We start from the raw sequence: 17,228 nt of genomic DNA, 5'->3' as shown, positions 1-17,228 counted from the left end.
ATTATGGAAGATGAACAACAAGCTTTGCTTTCTTTTAACTGAAGGTTTACCCTATCGACCTATATCCCCACCATCTTCCTTCATTTACTTTGACCCCAAATTCCCAATGAAGTTACACAAAGCTAAGTAACTTTCATTAATAGCATATTTTTAAGGAAATACCGGTACTTAAAACTCAAATATCTAAAATTCCAAAGGCATTTATAAGTCTTTTTCAATTATTGAACTTATATGCAATTGTCTATATGGGATGAAACAGATAGAATGTATAATGTATTATTTGAATTGCTTTTGTTTTTAAGAGTGAAAAGAATTGAGAGGAATTCTGCAAGAACTGAGAGTTTAATACAGAAACTAAAAGGTTTAAGGTTAACACTCTTAGCAAAAGAAGATTTATCTTCAGTCAAGAAAGTTAATCCTGCTAAAAAAATTCCAGGTAAAAGTTGTTTGTAATTTAAAAAAAATCAGTTTTGTCTGACACCAGGAGCACTAACTAACTTCTGTATTATATTGCAATGTTAATATCTAAGATTGTTTTGAATAATTATATGCTCTCCATTACATTCTAATTTTAGCTGAGCCAAGATTGAGGGCCAAGACGAAATGGACAGTTGGATCGTGCCCTTTATACACTGCTTAAAAAAATAAAGGGAACACAAAAATAAGACATCCTAGATCTGAATGAATGAAATATTCTTATTAAATACTTTATTCATTACACAGTTGAATGTGCTGACAACAAAATCACACAAAAATTATCAATGGAAATCAAATTTAGCAACCCATGGAGGTCTGGATTTGGAGTTACACTCAAAATTAAAGTGGAAAAAAACACTACAGGCTGATCCAACTTTGATGTAATGTCCTTAAAACAAGTCAAAATGAGGCTTAGTAGTGTGTGTGGCCTCCACGTGCCTGTATGACCTCCCTACAATGCCTGGGCATGCTCCTGATGAGGTGGCGGATGGTCTCCTGAGGGATCTCCTCCCACACCTGGACTAAAGCATCCCCCAACTCCTGGACAGTCTGTGGTGCAACGTGGCATTGGTGGATGGAGTGAGACATGATGTCCCAGATGTGCTCAATTGGATTCAGGTCTGGGGAACAGGTGGGCCAGTCCATAACATCAATGCCTTCATCTTGCAGGAACTGCTGACACACTCCAGCCACATGAGGTCTAGCATTGCCTTGCATTAGGAAGAACCCAGGGCCAACCGCACCAGCATATGGTCTCACAAGGGGTCTGAGGATCTCATTCATCTTGGTACCTAATGGCAGTCAGGCTACCTCTGGCGAGCACATGGAGGGCTGTGTGGCCCCCTAAAGAAATGCCACCCCACACCATTACTGACCCACTGCCAAACCGGTCATGCTGGAGGATGTTGCAGGCAGCAGAACGTTCTCCACGGCATCTCCAGACCCTGTCATGTCTGTCACATGTGCTCAGTGTGAACCTGCTTTCATCTGTGAAAAGCACAGGGCGCCAATGGCGAATTTGCCAATCTTGGTGTTCTCTGGCAAATGCCAAACGTCCTGCACGGTGTTGGGCTTTATAAGCACAACCCCCACCTGTGGACGTCGGGCCCTCATACCACCCTCATGAGTCTGTTTCTGATCGTTTGAGCAGCCACATGCACATTTGTGGCCCGCTGGAGGTCATTTTGCAGGGCTCTGGCAGTGCTCCTGTCCCTCCTTGCACAAAGGCGGAGGTAGCGGTCCTGATGCTGGGTTGTTGCCCTCCTACGGCCTCCTCCACGTCTCCTGATGTACTGGCCTGTTTCCTGGTAGCGCCTCCATGCTATGGACACTACGCTGACAGACACAGCAAACCTTCTTGCCACAGCTCGCATTGATGTGCCATCCTGGATGAGCTGCACTACCTGAGCTACTTGTGTGGGTTGTAGACTCTGTCTCATGCTACCACTAGAGTGAAAGCACCGCCAGCATTCAAAAGTGACCAAACCATCAGCCAGAAAGCATAGGAATTGAGAAATGGTTTGTGGTCACCACCTGCAGAACCACTCCTTTATTGGGGATGTCTTGCTAACTGCCTATGCTTTCCACCTGTTGTCTATTCCATTTGCACAACAGCATGTGAAATTGATTGTCAATCAGTGTTGCTGCCTAAGTGGGCAATTTGATTTCACAGAAGTGTGATTGACTTGGAGTTACATTGTGTTGTTTAAGTGTTCCCTTTATTTTTTTGAGCAGTGTATTTTTTTAAATGGATGAATACTCAGGATGAAACTTAAATTAACATATGCAATATATGAAAGAGTAAAATGCATACTCTGCATAGCAGACTCAATTCTACTCTTTCATATATTGCATGTGATAGTTAAGCAAACCTCTCTGCTGACTTTGAAGTTTGGTTTATAATAACAAAATGCTTTTTTGTTATAACAGAATTTGTATACCGATAGTTTGAGGCAGGGGAAGGTCAGTCCCCTTACCCGGTTCCTGTGTGTGTGAGAGAGAAACAGAAGAGAGAAAGAGAAACGGTGAAGCAGAAACTCTTTCAAACAGCGTTGCCGTTTCTCTCTCTGTGTCTTTCTGTCTCTCTGTCTGTCTGTCTCTCTCTCTCTCTCTCTCTCACACACACACACACACACACACTTGATTGCTTGAAAAGGACAGGCTGCGCTTTGCTTCTACCATGAGACTCTCCCCCCAAGCCTTCAGTGTATCCCAGGATTGCAACGCTGAAGGCTCGGCAGGAAAATGGGAAGGGGGATTTTCCTGCCTGTCCTCCTTTTCTCAGTCTGTGCTGAGCTTAAGAAAAGTACAGTCAGGAAAATCCCCCTACCCATTTTCTTGCCGGATGTTCCCACTTCCAAGCCTTCAGCATATCCCAGGATTGCAACGCTGAAGGCTCAGCAGGAAAATGTTGTTTAGAAAAGACATGCAGGCCCAGATCAGCTGTTTTGTGGACAACGTTCAGACTCTGAAAGCGGTGCAGATCAGCTGTTTACTGAGCCATGGAGGCGCTAAGTGGGAGGGGCAGCTCGCAGCCCCCACCCTTCTCAGTATGGGGAAAAATAGGGAAAAATATAAGACCTCCCTGAAATTAAGACCTGCTGGCTTTTGTGGTGAAAAAATATAAGACTCAGTCTTATTTTCAGGGAAACACGGTAGTTTGAATTTATATACTATCAGTATGATCATTGATGGAAACTTTCCTCCCTTTTTTCAATAGGTCTTAACTTGAAAGACTCTCTTGATATAGATGCCCTTTCTAACCACTTAGATCATCTACAACAAAGGTTGAAGGAGTTGAAAGAAGACATGCTGACAAAATACATTCCCATAGAAAACACAGCCAATGTTGAAGGAGACATGAATCACGCTCTTCAAAAGCGAAATAGGGCTGAAAAAACTAATGAAAACCTGAAGTTTTGGTATAAAGGTCCCTTTTACAATATGCACTTACTTATTTGAAGTATTTCACTTTCAATTAATTTTTTGAATAGAGAGAATAGCTATAATAATTTTGTCCACTTTATTTTCATCAGTTTAAAGCAATGACTTAGAATAGATCCTAGAATTGTAATTTCTAAAATTGTATGTTCTGTTTTAGCAACTGTGGTCAGATTAGCACTCAACAGAAACTCAACAACCCTCCACTGGAACACAGCAGTCATTAATAGGTTTAATGGGAAAAATCAGTGCATAGAAGACATATTAATTCCAGGCATTTGGGTCAGGATGTTAGGTGATTTCTCTATGTATTTCTCTTAAAATGTGTTTATTATTTTATCCATGATGCTAGGAGTTCTTTGCCATCCAAAGTGACCATTGTGAGATGAGTGGCCAAATAAATAAATATTTTCCATATTTAAAGCTTGGTTCCTGGAATTCCTAATACTATTAAATATAATAATTATTATCTAATAATAATTTACAATAATAGATTTTTATGAAACAACCAGTTGAAGTTTATTGGCAACATACATTACAGTACAAAATACCCCCACATAAAATCTGAGAAAGCCAGTCAGTCAGAATAACTAGTATTTGATTAATAGATCGGTGATATGATGTAATATTAATAACTTTGATAATTAAAAATAAATTTAATTAGTATGTTTTGTGTAAGAGCTTGTTCATGTATTATATCATGAATGTACATTCCACTAAAATATCAGAAGAGCCTGCTGAATCAGGCCAACGCCCAGTATTTTGTTTTTCACAGTTGACAATCAAATTCTTTTGGATGCTTGCAAACAGAAAAAAAAAACAGAATTATTTTTTCCACCATTGTTCTTTTTAACTAAATGTGGAACTAAAGTTAATATTGTGAATGAACCCACTTAATCAAATAGAAGTAAATACAGTCTAGCAAGGGACTTTCTGATAATATGCATATGAAACCTATTTTTAACATGGAGATTTGCCAGTATAGGAAACTCTTCAAATCAGTTAATACTTCTTGCAACCATAATTGTAGTGTAGTTATGTATGTGTATATTACGTGTCACTGACAAATTTAGACATTGGGGAAATTCTTTTTCTCAGGAAGCATATCTTGTGTTTTTATACAACAGAATAAAATAATATGGTAAGGACAATCTTGGAGAATTCAAACTACAGGGGATACTGATATAGTCACATTTTAACCAATATTCTCCTTTTTATAGTTTTTATCGGCTAACTCTGTTTGCAAGTGTGATTGCTATCTGGGAGAATACGGACAAGAATATTGACACACTGCAGCTGCTCATCCATCAAATGATAGAAAATGAGAAACTTGCAAAAGGTAAAAAAACACATTAGACTTCATCTTTTTACAACAAATCAGAAAAAATACATATTTCTGGTGGTACGCTAAAGTAAATGTGTCTCTGTTATTCTGGAAAAACACTGTGCCATTTATTTGCAGAAATAGGGCTTATGTTGTTTTTACTGTTCTTTATTGGGCTTTCTTATCTATACCTATATTGTGGGAACTGCATTGATTGCCAATAGATTTCTGGATGCATTTTGTAGTGTGCTGATTACAACCTATAAAAGCGTTTGTAGCATAGGTCCTTGTTATCTGTGAGACTGTCCTAAAAATCATTAACATTTTAATAAACAGTAAAAATTAATGCAAATTAAATTACCGTATATACTCGAGTATAAGTCAACCCGAATATAAGCCGAGGCACCTAATTTTACACAAAAAACTGGGAAAACTTATTGACTCGAGTATAAGCCGAGGGTGGGAAATGCAGCAGCTACTGGTAAATTTCAAAAATAAAAATAATTAATTTGGGAAACGATCTCACTATCATGAAAGGTTTAATTGATTCACTAACCCAAAAGAAGAAGATGATGATGAAAGCGGGAGGCAGGAGTCACTCTCTTCCCCTCCCTCGGAGGCCCCCTGAGTCAGGAGTCGCTACCGCCGGCGCAGCCCCAGTCCCACGTCGCCTCAGGAAGGAAAGACAAAAAGGAAGAGCCGCGGCAGCGCTTTGCAACAGCAGCAGCGGCACCGGAGGCTCAGGCTCAGCGGCTCCTGGTTTTGCCCCACCCTTCCCAAGGCAACGCGGGACCGGAGCCGCACTGGCGGCAGCAACTCCCGACAGCCCCAGCCAGACACCTGAACGGAGATGTAGGGAGAAGGCAAACGACGGAAGATCCTTCAGGGGAAACTGAGGGGAGACTCACCCTTGGTCCAGATGAGCCCCTTCCCTGCCCCTAAGGAAGCAGAGGCAGCCAGCAAGGGCAGGCAAGCCCCACTTCACGGACTCTGTCCGTCCTCGCTCCACCCAAAGCCACGAAGTCCCCCAATCGCGCAGCCCAGAATCGCCCTCCCCTCAGGGGCAGCAACGACGCCCGGTTTTCCCGAGACAAGAAGCTCCGCCGTGCAATGAAAGCGCCCTGGCTCTGGCTCGCGGGCTCAGAAAACAACGCGAGCCGAGGTGGCTTCGGCTCCGCTCGGCTTCTCAACATCCGGCACCGCCCTGTTCTATGTGCCGGGCCCGGCAAGTCCGAGCAGCCAGCGTGTGGAGCAGGGTGGCGCCCGGAGATCGTTGGCTGCCTCTTTCGCAGCACGGGAGGCCTCCCGGCTGGCCAGCTGCTCTCCTCCTTCTCTGCCTGTTTGTTCTGTGTGGCCGAGGAGGAGGAGACCGGCCGGCTGGTTGGGGAGGCTTTCTGCGCCGAGGAGGCGGCTGCTGGTGTCCGCTTTGCTCCGCTTCTCCGATGGTCCGGCGCGCCCTGTTCTTTACTTGGGCAGGCGGGCGCCAGCGGCGCCCACGGCGGCAACAGGCAGTTCCGCCCGGGCTCCGCTCAGGTGTCCGGCTGGGGCTGTCGGGAGTTGCTGCCGCCGGCGGCCCCAGTCCGTCACCTCAGGAAGGGAAAGGCAGCGCTTTCCTTTTCCTTCCGGCTGGGGCTGTCGGGAGTTGCTGCCGCCGGTGCGGCCCCAGTCCCGTTGCTCGGAAGGAAAGGCAAAGCGCTTTTGCTCCCCGGTGGGGCTGTTGGGAGTGTCCCGCGTCGCCGCCGGGAAGGGAAAGGCAAAGCGCTTTTTGCCTTTCCCTTCCCGAGGCGACGCGGGACTGGGCCGCACCGGCGGCAGCAACTCCCGACAGCCCCAGCCGGACACCTGAGCGGAGCCCGGGCGGAACTGCCTGTTGCCGCCGTGGGCGCCGCTGTGGGCCCGCCTGCCCAAGTAAAGAACAAGGCCGCGCTGGACCATCGGAGAAGCGGAGCAAAGCTGGACACCAGCAGCCGCCTCCTCGGCGCAGAAAGCCTCCCCAACCAGCCGGCCGGTCTCCTCCTCCTCGGCCACACAGAACAAACAGGCAGAGAAGGAGGAGAGCAGCTGGCCAGCCGGGGAGGCCTCCTGCTGCGAAAGAGGCAGCCAACGATCTCCGGCGCCACCCTGCTCCACACGCTGGCTGCTCGGACTTGCCGGGCCCGCACATAGAACAGGGCGGTGCCGGATGTTGGAGAAGCCGAGCGGAGCCGAAGCCACCTCGGCTCGCGTTGTTTTCTGGGCCCGCGAGCCTAGAGCCAGGGTGCTTTCATTGCACGGCGGAGCTTCTTGTCTCGGGAAAATCGGGCGTCGTTGCTGCCCTGAGGGAGGGCGATTCTGGGCTGCGCGATTGGGGACTTCGTGGCTTTGGGTGGAGCTAGGACGGACAGAGTCCGTGAAGTGGGCTTGCCTGCCCTTGCTGGCTGCCTCTGCTTCCTTAGGGGCGGGAAGGGGGCTCATCTGGACCAAGGGTGAGTCTCCCCTCAGTTTCCCTGAAGGATCTTCCGTCGCTTTTGCCTTCTCCCTACATCTTCCCTCTGTTAAAATCCCCCCCACACACACACACTTATTTTCAAGCGGATAGATTTCGTGTCTGAGCATTCTCACATGACGGTGGGTCTTCCCCCCTAAAAACAGTTAAAAAAGAAAAACAATATATCCTCATGCAAGAACTTTTCTGTTTCCGATTACCCCCATGCTTAAAAGTTGCAAAGGAAACACGGAAGCAGGGAAGCGCCTGCCCAGCTCCGGAGCTCCACACCATTTTTTTTTTCAGAGGGGAATCTGACTCGAGTATAAGCCGAGGGGGGTTTTTTCAGCACAAAAAATGGGCTGAAAAACTCGGCTTATACTCGAGTATATACGGTAAAAGAAAAATGAAAATGCAGAAAAAAAGAAAAAAGTAGAAGGGAAAAAAAGGCAAAGATAATAATAAAGAAGTTACTTCCAACCTTAATCACACCGAATACACATGTACTGTTGGAAGAAATATCCATCTAGTTCAGTTCCAAGTGAGGAGAAAAACACCGGAAACATGGAGGCTGATTGGAAAGATGGTTTATTGGTGAACATGGGTTTAAGGTCCACATGGGTTTGAGGTCCTGGGCAGCTGACCAAATGGAGTGGAGAGTGAGGGTTAGGATTAGGATTATACCCTCTCTTGGGCCTTGCCCTTGAGCTTCCTGTTCCTGTGAATACAAGAAATACAAGAATACAAGAAATGTATTCTATTGGCTGTAGTCAGACTCCCATGGGGCCATGGCTAATTTTATAGGTTGTCTAACTCAAGCTTGATTGAAGTGTGGGCTGATGCAATGAAGGGGCTTATTATGTAGTTCCTATTGTGGCAGAATGGCTTTGCCCTCCCATCATCCTGGAGCTGAAGATATTTTGCTTTGTAGATAAACTGGCCCAGTCCTTCTCAGTGGGCACCAAATATCTGCTGGGGCCAGGGAGCTGAGGCTGAGTTTCTGTCTCCCTTAAGATTTTTTTTTTTTTTTTTGGTAAAAGTTTTATTGGGTTTTCACAAAACATAATAGAAATAAAACATCTTTTTTTGAGAGCAGCATGATTCCAGGTTATCACATCTCCATACAGACATAATCTCAGTTATATATTCATCTTTGTATTCAATTTCATATCTTATCACTATTTTATCAATTTTTCAATAATTCTTCTCTTCCCTTACTTTCCTCAGCCTTATTTTATAATTATCTCATTCCTTTCTAATTCAATTACATATCTTTTTCTAAATTTCTATATCTTTCTAGTCATTATACTTGTACTTTTGTCTGTCCTACTTACAATTTCATAGATTCTTTTCCATCATCATCCCGAAAGAGAAGAGAAAGAAGAAAATTCCCTCCCCTTCCAGGCATTAAAAAGCAAGGTTCCCCTAATAATTAACGAATAGAGTGTGTCACCTTTATATTTTAAAATTATTATCCTTTCAAATCACATTAAACATTTAATTTATACATTATACAATTGTAACGTTCAATTTCTAATATCTATTTTATATCATATAACTCTTATCAACCGAATTCCACTTGTTATTTTCCCTTAACAATACACTTAATTCTAAAAAAAGAAAAAAATATATAAAAATAATGAATAAAATGATTAATCCATTCAAATTCATCCTGACAACTGATATTGATTTCATTATAAATCTTTCACATTTCTCTTCAATTGTATTTTATAAATCCTTAAAAACAATTAAATTATTTTCATTCCTTCCTCTTATTTGCTAGCAGGCATTCCATTACATCACAATACCAGTTTTATCTTTCACTTTAATCACCTATGTTTCATATTTTCTAGCTCATTACTATTTCTAATATAAAACACTATATCTTGTACCCTTGCAGAATCCTCTCTTTTAATTTATATTTTTAACCTTTATCTTTATGTCTTTTAAGTTGGCTAATACCTTTAATCCTTCTACGTTTCCCGTTTCTTTATTTTCTGTTTCTGTCCCTTATAACTTGTTTTCCTTTTTATCTTTCCCCTCTTTTTCTCTTCACCCTTTTTGTCCCCCTGTCTCTCTGATTCTCCCTTCTGTAATCTTCTCTTCTGCTTCTTCCTAATGTTATATTTACTTTTCAAACTATTCTTTTTTTTAGTTGTTTCTCCAAGGCTTAACTTTTTAACTCCTTTTCCCCCCTTTTTCCATTTTACCTCACATTGCATTGTTTGGGCGTAAAAGATGGCTTCTTCTTTGTCCAGCCCTTCTTGTTCTTCAAGTGTTTCTTGTTGTTTTTCATAGTTCAAAATCTCCATTTCTAAAAATTGAAAGGCGAAGCCAAAGGATCCTCTTCCCTCTTGTGACTCTTCTTTCATTTTTTTAAGTTCCATTTTTAATTCCTCAAGGAGTACTGCCATTTTAAACACTTTTAAACAACCACTCGATTGATTTTAGTTCAAACCACTAAAAATCCAACACCCAAAATTCCAAAAATCACAAGTACTCCAAAGCTCTTTCTTCTTGCTTCTTTCTTCCACTTTTCCTTTCCGGGGGCTCTGTTATATTGTAGCAAAGTTTCAGTTACAGTATATCCTTTGGAAATCTTTTAAAAGTTTCACAGGTGATACTCTGTTATTTCCAAGTCCACCCTTTTTCTCTCCACTTTCCTCCTTTTGAGGGCTTTAGAATGTCCAAAAAATCTTTATTCTCCTAGACCAAATCAACAAAGATCTCCTCACACTTCACCTCAGACTCAGCAACAAGATTCACCCCGCACTTTGGGACAAATCCAAACAACTCGCTGTCTGGAGAGCCGAAACACAGACCACCCTCAAGACAGACACACACACCAACAAACTCAGAAAACTACAAAAACGCCAGAAACAAACTCCTCCCCCCTCACAGCCACACATGAAACAAACAGTGCACAACATCTCAGACAAGATCCTCACCGAAGCCGAAACCAATGTCCTTTCGAAAGGATTCAACTTTGCTGTCGCTCCCAAACACATCCTCACAGAAACCATCATATGTGGAGTTGAAACCAGCCTGACCAAAACCAACCCTGATGATGCTAACAGAACCAGACTCGAAATCACCAACATCCTCTGCACCAGCAAACCACCCAAAAGCAACTTATCCAAAGAAGAACAAACTGCACTACTTAACCTGAAAGAAGACACCAGCATAATAATCCTACCAGCAGACAAGGGCAACGCGACAGTGGTTATGAACACATCTGACTACCAAACCAAGTTAACCAACCTACTCCAAGACCCTACATACAAACTCCTAAACACAGACCCCACCACCTACCTAGAAAAAAACCACCAGATCCAAAATAAAAGCCTCCCCGATCAGCAAAGAAATCCAACAAAGAATCATACCCAGAGAGAAATCATCCAGATGCCCTAAGCTTTATGGTCTCCCCAAGATACACAAAGAAGGAACCCCACTTAGACCAATAGTCAGTTCCATAGGCTCACCTCTACAAAACCTAGCCAAATTTCCCGCCAAACAACTACAGCCCTATGCAGAATCCATCAACTCACACGTAAGAAACTCATTCCAGTTCATTGAGATCATAAAGAAACAAAACTTACAGCCCAGCGACCTACTAGTGTTCTTCAATGTCATATCCCTCTTCACCCCAAGTGCCTATAAAAGAAGCCTTGACAGCCATCCAAAACAAATACAACCCCACCCCAAGCACATTTTAGATCTGACCAACCACTGTCTATCCAATACATACTTCACCTACAATGGACAAAAATACAAACAAATAGAAGGAGCACCCATGGTATCACCCCTCTCACCTGTCATCGCAAACCTCTACATGGAACACTTTGAAACACAAGCTCTAGAAAAATATGATCACAAACCCAAACTCTGGCTCAGATTCGTAGATGACACCTTCATAATCTGGCCACATGGGAAAGAAAAACTGAACAACTTCCTCACACACCTCAACAGCCTACACCCCAAAATACAATTCACCATGGAAACAGAAGCTAACAACCAACTTCCCTTCCTAGATGCCTTAGTATACAAAAAATCCAATGGCTCCCTAGGACACACCATCTACCAGAAGAAAACACAAACAAACCGCTATCTACACGCACTCTCACACCACCACCCAGCACAGATCAATTCCATAGCCGAGACATTCATCTCCAGAACAAAATGCTTAGCCGACAAACAACACCTAAAAACCAAACTACACACTCTCACTAACGCACTAACAGACAATGGATTCCAAAGAAAGAAGATTACCCACCTAATCCAAAAAGAAACCCCAACCAAAATCCAAGACAGAGAACAAAAGAATGGCAAAGCCCTCCTCCCATATATAAAAGGCACTACAGACAAAATCAGCAAGATCCTCCAAAAACACAACATTAAGACAGCATTCTGCACAAACAGAAAAATATCCACCATCCTAAGAAACCCTAAAGACAGAATCGAGTTAGAAAACCAAGGAGTATACGAAATCCCATGCACCGCCTGTCCCACCACATACATCGGACAAACCAACAGAAGAATAAGTGCATGCATTGAAGAACACAAGAACTCAATCAAAAAAGAAGAACCGACCTCTTCCCTGGTCCAACACCTCAAAGCCACAGGACATGAGATCGACTTTAAAAATACCAGAACTATCGCCAAAACTGAACACTTCAACAACAGAATTATCAGAGAAGCTATAGAGATAGAAAAACGCCCACACAGCATGAATAAACGAGATGATACAGACAGACAGACAGACAGACACACACACACACACACACACATATTTGCTGTGAATCATCCTAGGATTGGGATGACATACAAATTCTGTGCAACAAAACTCTTAGATTCTTTCTGTGCTGCTGAACTTGCTTCCTTTCTTATTACAGATAGTCCTCAACTTACGGCCAGTCACTTAGCAATCATTTCAGGTTCTGATGGACCTACCTAGGGTTACTAAAAGCCAGATTCAAAGTTCCAATGATCCCTCTGCACGCAGTCACATGACCACACTTAGGGCACTCTATAGCTGGATTGCATTTATGGTCATTTGCATTGTCCTCCAGTTATATGATGGTTTTGCCAAAACTTGGCAATTACTTCTGGTTTTTGGCAAAAAAAAAAAAAAAAAAGGCCGTATAGAGAACCATTGGTTTGCTTAACAACCATGGCATTTGCACAATGACCGCCATAGAAAGGATTATAAAATTAGGTTGGTCATGTAACTGAACCACTTTATGACTGTCATGACTTAACAACTAAAATGGTTAGGCTCCATTATGATCATAAACAGGTACCTGTATCTTGTTTCTTCCTTATCTTTGATTTAACAGCAGAGTAAAGAGAGCTCCAAAGGCTACAGCAAGGCCTTTGAAATGTAAGCCACAGTTTGAAATAATGAAAGAAAGTGTGTTTCTACTTCAGATGTTCCCCTTGCACAGTTCTTGCTTGGGCTAAAGTGTATTCTTTGTTTTCTAACCGTGTAAAATATTAACCTCCTGTGGATGGATCTGATCTTTCAGGTTCAATTGCTTCTAGTGTCTCAACTGTATTTGAACGAGATCCTTCTAAAAGCAAAGAGGCAGAAGATCTGATTGAATATATTGAAAGGTAAGACAGCAAGGGAGTCTTCTGATACTGTCTCTTTATTTAGGCATATGAAATTGTTTAGTGCACCAAGTACACTTAACCCTCGGTTTGAAAATGATGTGAAAAGTGCTTTACACAAATGCATCTCTTCTTGGTTCTTCACTAAAATAACTATAGAAAAAAGTGGGTACTTAAAAATTGCTTCATTAGTCATTCTTACAGCAGCCACGTTTTGTAAAACTCAAACAGAAATCTGAAAAAAGACAATCTACTTTAATATAGAGCAAATAGAGGTCGCACTAACTCAAAGTATGAAGCATTTCTTCAAATCATCTTTTTTAAAATATATGTTTTATTAATACATTTTATATCACATAAAAATCCATATCTATTAGAAAGGGCAGAGCTGGCGTCGTGATGATATGGCATGCGATCTTGGAGGTCTGAGATCGCTGCCAATATCTTTGCTCCTGGATGGTCCAAATGGATCTAAACCATCCCGAAGAGACGGTGTATGTAAAGAGCGCATCCTGTCGATCCCAGGGATATCGCAAAGTCCCTGGTAGATCCAGAAGAAGCTCTTTTTGCCAGCGGCAGAGGCAGCCATTAAAGCTGCTGAAGTTGGGACAGCTCCAAAACGAAAGAGAATGGAAAGAGAAAGTGTGCTAGTTTGGTGAGAATTTTTTTCTTTACTTTAAGATTTGAAAGGACACCCTAAGGAAAAGAAAGAATCTGTAAAATTTTAGACAGAAGTGATTAAGGGCAATTTTAAACAGGAAGTCAAAGTAATTTTTTTTTCTCTTTGCTGGACTTTTTATATATGATTTTATATTTTGAAACTGGACTGGCTTTTTTTCTACCTATTCTTTCTCTCCTTTTTGACTTTATAATATTTTAGGCTAGACGCTCCCTTCTAGTCATTTTTTTAAATATCTTTTTCCCTTTTTAATTAATTTTTATTATACCCTGTTTCTCCAACAATACGGCCTCCCCCAATAGGAAGTCCCAGCATGTTTTATAGACATGAAATGAAATTAAGCCCCTCCCCCCCAAATTAAGGCCTATATTAAAACATGCGAAATGGGGGGGAATGGTGGGGGGCTTGCTGTTAGGAAGTACTTTTGTTGCACACCCGGATATGGTGCTACCTGCGTTGACCTCGATACGAAGTGCCCCACCAATGCCGAGGTCAACATCCAAGCCGTCGCCGCCCGCCCGAAGATGCAAGGGGGGGAATTAAGTCACCCCCAAAAAGACAGCCTAACCATTTTTTCAGGTCTCAAAAAAAAATAAGACCCAGCCTTATTATATGAGAAACTCGGTATCTTGTTTGGAAAAGGAGGGGGAAAGTAAAAGCAGAAGAAACTTTGTAACACTGCCAACTAGAGGTTTGGAAATATTCTACCTCTTTTTTTTTTTCTCTTGACCAGACAAAGCTGAGAAAGATCTGAGACTTCTTTTCAAGGACTTTGCCTGTTTGATAAGATAGAGGAAAGAGCATGGGAGAGTATTATTGCAGGTGCTCTTCTGGGTTTCTATCAGTAGCTGAAGTCTGGTGTTGAAGTTTACAGAAAAAAAAGATGATAAGACTCTGGAGAAGAGAGTTATAAATTTTAACAAAAGCCTTGGATAACTAAATAAGGTGCAGTGTGCTCTTTTTACTTTTTTTAAGCTGGGCTATTTCTTACTTTAACAAACCCCCTCCTTACTAGCTTACTTTTTGTAACAGCTATTTGGATCTTTGGCCTTTTGGAACTTGTTTTTGCCTTTCCTTTTGTTTTTGAAGTCTCATTTTTACGTTTGCATTTTATTTTAAAGGAAAAGTTTTAGTATTAATGTTTTCCTTCTTTCTTTTTTTCTCTCTCTCCCTTCCTTGTATTCTTTTTTTCTATTTACTTTCCATATTGTTGTTTTTTTTTGTGGCTTTTTCTTTTGTACATCTTTTTATACCTGAGACTTTTTAATTGGATTAAGGTGTTGAAGAACCTGAAGAACTTCTTTTTTTTCTTCTTTAGTTTTTTATTTTCTATATTTCCGCCTCTTCCAGGATTTAACAATTTTTTCCTTTTTCTGTTTATGGTCTTTTCTTCCATTTTTGAGTTTTTACTGCTATCTAACCAATCAATTGGATTAAGGTATACAAGAACCTGAAGATATTTTTATTATTAGTATTAGTAGTATTTAGCTTCTTTTCCCCCCACTATTTTTACTTGGAATTACAATTGGTTATTTCACAAGTGGATTAAGATCTAGAAGAACCTGAAGATTTTGAATTGTCTGAAATGAGTAGGAAACTAACAGCGGCTGGTCCTTCAACTTCTACTTCTTCCTCTTCCCCATCTGGAGGACAACGCTTAATACAGACGATGTTACAGCAAGAAAAAGAACAGGAAAAGGTGACGCTGCAGATGATTATGCAAGGAATTCAAAATATACAAATAAGAACAGAGAATATTGAAAAGAGAACATAGAACATTGAACAAAGAACAGGAAAAACTGATGAAAAGGTGGAGAACATTCAACAAATGATGATGAAGTATGATGAGAGATTCCAAAAAATTGAAGAAGATAAACAAAGAGATAAGAAGATTGGAGATATTGATAGCAGATTAACTGTGGTTGAACAAGATAAAAGTGGGATGCTGAGATGGGAGATGGACAGATCAGAATTTTATCTCAGATTCCAAAACATAGAGGAAGAAAAGGGGCAAAACCTAGCTAATGATAGAAATTTTGGCTGAAGCTCTGGAAATAATCAAAGAGAAGATGATGGATGGAATAGACAAGGCTTATCGAGTTTTCACAAGATATGCAATGAGAAATAGCTTACCAAGAGAAGTTCACATCAGATTTACAAAGAAAGCCATTAAAACACAAATATTGCAAGAGAGAAAACATTGAAATATAAAGATAAGGAGATTGTGGTCCTAAAACAAGTACCCAGAAGAGTGAGAGAGATGAGAAGAGAATACCGATTTCTGACTAAAATTCTACTTAAAAAAGAGGTGAATTATAGATGGCTGATTCCAGAAGGTTTAATGTTCACATGGCAAGAACAGAGACATAGAATTGATTCAATTGAGAAAGCTGAATTATTTTATACAGAATATTTTGGAGGGAAAAAGGAGGAGACAGAAAAAGAAATGTCACTAATTGAATTCCAAGAGGACTGCCAAATAGCGTCTGAAAAAGAAGGTGCAGTAGGCGGAAAGGTGGAAGTTAAAGCAGTGATCCCCAACCTTTTTTATGTCGCGGCCCGGTACCGGCATCAGCTGGGCACCGCGGCCCGGTCCGGCATCAGCTGGGCGGCGCCATCTTTTGATGAAAAAGTGCTTCCGGTGACCTCACGGAAGCACTTTTTCATCAAAAAGATGGCGGCGCCAGCGCTCGGTGAGCTTTTCCGGGTAGAAATGGCTTTCTACCGGAAAAGCTCACGGCGCTAGCCGCCATCTTTTTGATGAAAAGTGCTTCCGGTGAGCTTTCTACCGGAAAAGCTCACCGAAGCACTTTTTCATCAAAAAGATGGCGGCGCCCAGCAACCAGCGGCCCGGTAGGACTTGTTCCGCGGACCGGTACCGGTCCGCGGACCGGTGGTTGGGGACCCCTGAGTTAAAGAACAACGTGAAGCAAGATCTACGAGAGCTGCTAAACCTACCTATAAAATATAATCATGGAAGAGAAAAAACTGATTACAATTAACATAAACAGACTTAACTCAGCTGTTAAAAGAAGGAAAACTTTCCATAAATTAGAAAAATTAAAATTTGATATAATCTGCCTACGAGAAGTACATATTAAAAAACAACATGAACAAACACTGATACAACCAAAACTAGGGAAAATATTTACTTCTTTGACACAATGCAAGAAAAGAGGAGTGGTTTTATACATTAAAGATATTATCCCAGCAAAATTTATCTATACCAATGACGATGGAAGAATGCTAATGGTGGAAATAATGGACAATAATATGAAAACACTCCTGATTGCAATCTATGCCCCGAATGACAATCAAGAAGAATTTTATAGAAAACTACATATGAAAATAATCGAACTGGACGATGCTAATATAGTTATGATGGGAGACTTTAATGGAATTGTAGACAATAAATTGGACTATACAGCACAGAAAACAACAAAGCAAAAGAGAAAGACTCTCCCTAAATCTTTTTTTAAAATGATAGATGAAATAAATTTAAAAGATACATGGAGAGAAAGAAATGCTAAGACTAAACAATACATCTTCTGTTCAAACAGACATTTATCATGGTCCAGAATAGATATGATATGGATGTCAACAGAATTGTTAGCTAATATCCAAGAAATAAATATTGAAACAAGTACTTGGGCAAACCACAATCCAATGACAATTAAATGGAAAGGACAAAGAAGAAGATCTAGATGGACGTTAAATAATACTATATTAAAGGA

General features: G+C 41.3%; 1 protein-coding gene across 2 annotated transcripts in view; it reads left to right on the top strand.

Annotated features, from left to right (window-relative positions):
• Nucleotides 1-17,228, top strand: part of CLHC1 (clathrin heavy chain linker domain containing 1) — a 47,496-nt gene that overhangs the window by 7,382 nt on the left and 22,886 nt on the right. For both annotated transcript variants that reach the window (XM_087961082.1, XM_087961087.1), the window contains exons 4-7: nucleotides 303-436; nucleotides 3,197-3,398; nucleotides 4,638-4,756; nucleotides 12,731-12,818. In XM_087961082.1, coding sequence (XP_087817208.1) covers nucleotides 303-436; nucleotides 3,197-3,398; nucleotides 4,638-4,756; nucleotides 12,731-12,818 — 543 coding nt within the window. The remainder of the gene's footprint in view (nucleotides 1-302; nucleotides 437-3,196; nucleotides 3,399-4,637; nucleotides 4,757-12,730; nucleotides 12,819-17,228) is intronic.

Source organism: Notechis scutatus, chromosome 1, assembly GCF_049901735.1.
Source record: "Notechis scutatus isolate UNSWTSFEM ecotype Mainland chromosome 1, rNotScu1.2, whole genome shotgun sequence".
Classification (NCBI taxonomy): Eukaryota; Metazoa; Chordata; class Lepidosauria; order Squamata; family Elapidae; genus Notechis; species Notechis scutatus.
Note: the sequence above shows the minus strand (reverse complement) of the source record. Positions and strands in the feature narration are given on the sequence as shown.